At 39.5% G+C, this 7,500-nt stretch overlaps 1 protein-coding gene across 2 annotated transcripts in view; it reads right to left on the bottom strand.

Annotated features, from left to right (window-relative positions):
* Nucleotides 1-1,343: 1,343 nt before the first annotated feature.
* The window catches only part of LOC130222749 (gastrula zinc finger protein XlCGF26.1), a 12,808-nt gene continuing 6,651 nt past the window's right edge, over nucleotides 1,344-7,500 (bottom strand). For both annotated transcript variants that reach the window (XM_056455283.1, XM_056455284.1), the window contains exon 3: nucleotides 1,344-4,995. In XM_056455283.1, coding sequence (XP_056311258.1) covers nucleotides 3,458-4,995 — 1,538 coding nt within the window. In that variant the 3' untranslated portion in view covers nucleotides 1,344-3,457. The remainder of the gene's footprint in view (nucleotides 4,996-7,500) is intronic.

The following is a 7,500-nucleotide window of genomic DNA, read 5'->3' as shown; positions in this document are numbered from 1 at the left end:
CCTATTACTAAGTAGGCTAAATGAATATAAGTCCTCAGAGATGGTTTCAATTCACTTTCTCGCTAAAAAGCGCTTGCTTACTCATAATTAACTCTCTTTGACCCTTGAAAATATCTTTTGGGGGTTAAATTTTTCATGCACAAACATCAGCAGCCTAAACAACAGAACATCGTTGCCTAGATTTAGCTGCAGTGCATCTTAACAGCGAAAATAAAAAAATAACCTCGTAATGTAGCCTACAATTTTGTGATGCATTCCAGAAGTTCAAGATGACGACATTAAGGACAGCATGCTTCTTTTTTAATTTTACCAAGGCCTAAAGATTGTCATTGGACGTCAGTTTTCCCTCTGGTAATAATAATAATAATAATAATTCCTTACATTTATATAGCGCTTTTCTGGGCACTCAAAGCACTTTACACATTGGGGAAAATCTCCTCATCCACCACCAGTGTGCAGCATCCACTTGGATGACGCGACGGCAGCCATTTTGCGCCAGACCACACACCAGCTGATTGGTGGAGAGGAGACAGAGTGATTAAACCAATTATGATGTGGGGATGATTAGGAAGCCATGATGGACAGAGACCAGTGGGTAGATTTGGCCAGGATGCCAGGGTTAAACCCCTACTCTTTTTCGAAGGACATCCTGGGATTTTTAATGACCACAGAGAGTCAGGACCTCGGTTTAACATCTCATCTGAAAGACGGCGCTCACCGAGCACTTTAGAGTCCCCGTCACTATACTGGGGCATTAGGACCCACGCAGACCGCAGGTTGTGCGCCCCCTGCTGGCCTCACTAACACTACTTCTGGCAGCAACCTAGCTTTCCCATAGGGTCTCCCATCTAGGTGCTGACCGGGCGCAGCCCTGCTTAGCTTCAGTGGGCGACCATGTGAGAGTTGCAGAGAGCTAGCTGCCGGCTAAAAGTTCACATAATCGTGAAGTCAAAAGTGAAAGAAAACCATCAAAAAGGCCTCTGTTTTATCAAGTTTACAGAGCACAGCATCAATTTTATGCACTCGCACAAATGCTACCAAATATATTTTGAGGTCACATGGATTACATTTCAGGTGCATGTGTGACCAAAATTTGCAGCCATGTTATTAAAACCTTCATGTTACTGTAAAGTATTACTTTCACATTCTTTTCCAAATAAGTTCAATTCACTCATGTTAAATTCAACCTCAGCCATTGCTTGACTGCAGGTAACTAAAAATACAGTAGTGGCTAAAAGTAATGTTGGGATTGGAGCCTGTACAGTAATTACATTTGATGACCCTACAAGTTGAATTGAATCATTAAAATGAGCAACATATTACAGTGAGAAACGAAAACAACATTTGGTTGAGATGTTTAATTGATAGGACGTCTAAATAAAGGCAGAGGAATGTGAGCCTTAATTCACAACACCAAAAAGTACACACAATGACTTTAGAGTAAGGCTTTGTTAATGTTTCGTGGTTTTTTTTATATTTGATTAGCCGATTTGATTCTTCAGCACATTTCTCAGTAAGCATATATTAAGTTTTAGTAAGTAAGTTTTACTAATTACTTCACACTTAAGAACAGAAATGCGGAGCACAAAAGTTTCACACTCTCCAACTACGCTTATATACACTTAGACATTGTACATCAATATACGATTAATATGTTTGCATTAAAGGGTTAGTTCACCCAAAAATGAAAATTCTGTAATTAATTACCCTCATGAGACCTTCGTTCATCTTCGGAACACAAATAAAGATCCAAAAACATCGGCAAAATAGTCCATGTGACTTCAGTGGTTCAACATTAAACATATGAAGCTTCAAGAACAAGTTTGTGTGCTAGAAAACTGTCTGCAACTTTGCTCATTTATATCATCTGTAAGAGATGTGGAAGAGATGATCTAGGCCAGGGGTCACCAAACTTGTTCCTGGAGGGCCGGTGTCCTGCAGATTTTAGCTCCAACCCTAATCAAACACACCTGAACAAGCCAATCAAGGTCTTACTAGGTGTACTTGAATCACCCAGGCAGGTGTGTAGAGGCAAGTTGGAGCTAAACCCTGCAGGGACACCGGCCCTCCTGGACCGAGATTGGTGACCCCTGATCTAGGCAAACAAAGTCATTTAGTTAATGTGTTCATGGAGCTTTGTATGAGTACGATTGAACCCCTGAAGCCACATGGACTGTTTTGCTGATGTTTTTGATTCCTTTTCTGAAATTTAAACGAGTTTGGACTGCTGCTGTATGTGGAGGATGAGGGAGCTCTCTGAATGAGTATAAAATATATTAGTTTGTGTTCGGAAGATGGACTAAGATCTCATGAGGGTAATTAATTGCTGAATATTCATGTTTGAGTGAACTAATCCTTTAAGTCATGGGTCTCAATCTCAATTCCTGGAGGTGAGGTCTGCAGATTTGCTCCAACTCTAATCAAACAAATCTGATCTAGTAGTGTCTAGTAGTCTTGAACACCTTGATTAGTTGCATAGGTCTCAAACTGGATTTCTGGAGGGCCACAGCTCTGCAGATTTGCTCCAACCCTAATCAACCACAGCTCATCTAGTAGTCTTGAACACCTTGATTAGTTGGATCAGCTGTGTTTGATTAGGGTTGGAGCAAAACTGTGCAGAGCTGCGGCCCTCCAGGAATACAGTTTGAGACCTATGCTTTAAGGCAAGGGTGTCCACACTCAGTCCTGGAGGGCCGGTGTCCTGGAAGTTTATACCTTGTAAGAGAGCTTGATTAGCTGGTTCAGGTGTGTTTGATTAGGGTTGGAGCTAAACTTTCCAAGACACCGGCCCTCCCTAACCCTTAGGACACCCTTGCCTTAAAGCATAGGTCTCAAACTGGATTCCTGGAGGGCCGCAGCTCTGTACAGTTTTGCTCCAACCCTAATCAAACACAGCTGATCTAGTAGTCTTGAACACCTTTATTAGTTGGATCAGCTGTGTTTGATTAGAGTCGGAGCAAAACTGTGCAGAGCTGAGGCCCTCCAGGAATCCACTTTGAGACCTATGCTTTAAGGCAAGGGTGTCCACACCCAGTCCAGGAGGGCCGGTGTCCTGGAAGTTTCTAGTGTACCTAGTAAGAGCTTGATTAGCTGGTTCAGGTGTGTTTGATTAGGGATCGAGCTAAACTCTCCAGGACACCAGTTTGAGAGCTATGCTTTAAGGCAGGGGTCAATAAACTTGTTCCTGGAGGGCTGGTGTACTGCAGATTTTAGCTCCAACCCGAATCAAACACACCTGAACAAAGCTAATCAAAGTCTTACTAGGTATACTTGAAACATCTTGGCAGGTGTGTTAAGGCAAGTTGGAGCTAAATCTTGCAGGGACACTGGCCCTCCAGGACAGAGATTGATGACCCCTGCTTTAAGGGATGAGCCTCTAACAGTTCCCACATTTAATGTCATGTGACTTGACCAAAAAAAAACTTCTTTTTATTAGAAAATCATATTTTGGTTACATTCATCTACAGTGTGAACGTAACCTTGATTTCAGACAAACGCGCATTATCTGGTGACATTTGAAATGTCTAAGCCATTGAAATCTCTTTCCACATAAGGAACACAAATGAGATCTGACATCTGCGTGACTTTTCATGTGGGTCTGTAAGTGTGATGCCAAAATAAATGTTTCATTACACTTGCCGCAATTAAAAGACCTTCCTTCCGAGTGATCGAGCAGGTTACTATTGAAACCGCTCCTTTTTTGAAGCCTATTCCCAAACTCAGAAGATCGCAATTTCTTTGCAGAATGGCTTTTCAAATGACACTTCAGATCTTTCTGACGTGTGAAACTCTTCTTGCACTTTAGACACTGAAATGTTTTTTTTCCAGTGTGAATGCTCATGTGAACCTCGAGGTTTCCTTTGAATCTGAAACCTTTGCCGCACTGAGGGCAGATGAACGGCTTCTCTCCAGAGTGGATGATTAAGTGCCTGGTGAGATTCTTCCTGTACAGGAAACACTTTCCACACTGACGACACTTGAAACCACGATCTCTCGAGTGAATCTTTATGTGGTAGTTGAGAGACTCCTTACGTGTGAAAGATTTTCCACACTGATCACAGGTGAAAGGTTTCTCTCCAGTGTGAACTCTCATGTGAATCTTAAGATTTCCTTTCTGCGAGAAGCTATTTCCACAGAGCTTGCAGACGTGGGGGCTTTCTTCTCCAGTGTGACCTCTCATATGCGCGTTCAAAGTCGCTTTATATTTGAAGCTCTTTCCGCACTGACTGCACGCGTAGGGCTTCTCTCCGGAGTGAAGTCTCATGTGAGTTTTAAGGCTCACTCTGAATCTGAAGTCCTTCCCGCAGTGACTGCACGTGTACGGTTTCTCTCCGGTGTGGATTCTCATGTGAGACTTCAGACCTACTTTGAATCTGAAACTCTTTTCACACTGCGGGCATTCGAAGAGCTTCTGTCCGGAGTGGATTTTTACATGGGCGTCGAGGCATTTTATGTTTGGGAAACTCCTGCCGCACTGATGACATATGAAACAATCCTCTCTTGAGTGGACCTTCATGTGGCAGCTAAGGGTTTTCTTCCGTCTGAAACTCTTTCCACACTGTTCACATGTGAAGGGTTTCAGTCCGGCGTGAATGTTCATGTGGTATGTAAGGTTTGCTCCGGCTGTGAAGCCTTTTCCGCACAGTGTGCACGTGTACGGCTTTTCTCCGGTGTGAACTCTCTTGTGTCTGGTTAGCGTCCCTTTCTGAGTGAAACTTCTTCCGCACTGTTGGCAGGAGAATGGCTTCTCTCCGGTGTGAGTTCGCATGTGTCCTTTAAGGGTGGCGTTCTTAAGGAAACCTCTTCCACACTGTTCGCAGGTGAAAGGCTTCTTGACACTTGTATTTGTCGTCGTTAGTTCTCGGTTTGTGTTGTAAGTCAGTTGCGAGCCGCTAAAAGAGTTTTCTCCAGTTATAAAATCACTGTGTTTCCCATATTCATGTTTCTCTTCCATTTGATTTAGTGCTTCATTCTCCTCTTTCATCTCCATTGGGTCTAGGCCATGAAGAGAAACACAAGTTAACCCCAGATTAATCACTTCAGAACAACCTGCATTAAAGCCCAGTTTAGATGACACATTTTGCATTGTCAGTTCCGACAGTCAGTGTCAGATTATGCAATATTTTTTCTAAAATGTGTGTGGATCAATGCTGCCCTCTTCTGTTCTCTCTGTGTGTTTATATTTTTGTTTTAAGGAAGGAGGTTCCTGGAGGAAATTTGATGATGGATTCAATTGGTTCTTATCTCAACCTACTATGGAAGCCCGTTCCCGCCACTGAATAAAAAAAAAAATTAAGTGGAAAAAAAAAAAAACTTAAAAAATAATAATAATTAAGTCAGAATTCCGAGTTATTAAGTTAGAATTGCGAGTTATTAAGTCAGAATTCTGAGTTATGAAGTCAGAATTGCGAGTTATAATGTCAGAATTGCAAGTTATAATGTCAGAATTCTGAGTTATAAAGTCAGAATTGCGAGTTATAAAGTCAGAATTGCGAGTTATAAAGTCAGAATTGCGAGTTATTAAGTCAGAATTCCGAGTTATAATGTCAGAATTGTGAGTTATAAAGTCAGAATTGCGAGTTATTAAGTCAGAATTCCGAGTTATAAAGTCAGAATTCTGAGTTATAAAGTCAGAATTGCGAGTTATAAAGTCAGAATTGCGAGTTATTAAGTCAGAATTCCGAGTTATAAAGTCAGAATTGCGAGTTATAAAGTCAGAATTGCGAGTTATTAAGTCAGAATTCCGAGTTATAAAGTCAGAATTGCGAGTTATTAAGTCAGAATTGCGAGTTATAAAGTCAGAATTCTGAGTTATAAAGTCAGAATTGCTAGTTATAAAGTCAGAATTGCGAGTTATTAAGTCAGAATTGCGAGTTATAAAGTCAGAATTGCGAGTTATAAAGTCAGAATTCTGAGTTATAAAGTCAGAATTGCGAGTTATTAAGTCAGAATTGCGAGTTATTAAGTCAGAATTCCGAGTTATAAATGAGTTTCCTGTTATGCCGACTGGCCATAAATGGAGTTTTAAAGACGCATGCACATTAGCTCATAAACGCAACATAAAGCCTATATCTGACTTTTAATGTTTATCACGCTTTCAAAAAGGAAATATATAGTTGAACTAGGCTGTCTATTTATTCTCATGGATTTGTTCTTTTTTAATTATTACCATTTGGTCTAAATAGCAATTATAAAGCAATAAACAGAGCGTCTGAAACTAGCTATAGGTTACGTGATTCCTCCAAAAGTCTAAAATTAGGATTTCTATATTATTTATCCATTATATGTGTAACAATTATATGATCTACATATTGTCGCAGCTGTTATTCGTTTCATATTGCAAGAGTGCCCTCGTGTGGTGTACTTGGGAGCTGCAGACATATCGTACATAGACATTATAAAGGGCTAAATCTAAAAGGGTTGTATTAGTTTATATTTCAGTTCAGTAAAAGTGTCAACGAAATACTGTGTATTCCTGGCCTTTATTGGTAAACTGAGCTGCGAATCCAGACCACATCACAAGCAGAGAACCTAAAGAAAGAGTCTTTAACACTTCATTTATGGCCAATCGCCATAACAGGAAACTCCTTTAAAACTCGCAATTCTGACTTTATAACTCGCAATTCTGACTTTATAACTCGCAATTCTGACTTTAAAACTTGCAATTCTGACTTAACTCGCAATTCTGACTTAACTCGCAATTCTGACTTAATAACTCGCAATTCTGACTTAATAACTCGGAATTTTGACTTAATAACTCGCAATTCTGACTTAATAACTCGCAATTCTGACTTTATAACTCGCAATTCTGACTTTATAACTCGCAATTCTGACTTAATAACTCGCAATTCTGACTTTATAACTCGCAATTCTGACTTAATAACTCGCAATTCTGACTTTCTAACTCGGAATTCTGACTTTCTAACTCGCAATTCTGACTTTATAACTCACAATTCTGACTTTATAACTCGTAATTCTGACTTTATAACTCGTAATTCTGACTTTATAACTCGCAATTCTGACTTTATAACTCGTAATTCTGACTTTATAACTCGTAATTCTGACTTTATAACTCGCAATTCTGACTTTATAACTCGTAATTCTGACTTTATAACTCGTAATTCTGACTTTATAACTCGTAATTCTGACTTTATAACTCGCAATTCTGACTTTATAACTCGCAATTCTGACTTTATAACTCGCAATTCTGACTTTATAACTCGCAATTCTGACTTTATAACTCGCAATTCTGACTTTATAACTTGGAATTCTGACTTAATTTTTTTTTTTTTTTTACTTAAATTTATTTTTTTTTTATTTAGTGGCGGGAACGGGCTTCCATAACCTATACTTGATCTTAAACTAAAATAATTTTACAATAAAAAAACAAGTACACTGTCAGTAATAATAATAAAACAAATGACTTCGATTTACTTGAGGTATTTTAAAAATATGACATTACATTTATCAAAGCAGTGTTTTAAGAGCCTTATTGTTTAT

This window comes from Danio aesculapii, chromosome 4 (genome assembly GCF_903798145.1).
Source record: "Danio aesculapii chromosome 4, fDanAes4.1, whole genome shotgun sequence".
Classification (NCBI taxonomy): Eukaryota; Metazoa; Chordata; class Actinopteri; order Cypriniformes; family Danionidae; genus Danio; species Danio aesculapii.
Note: the sequence above shows the minus strand (reverse complement) of the source record. Positions and strands in the feature narration are given on the sequence as shown.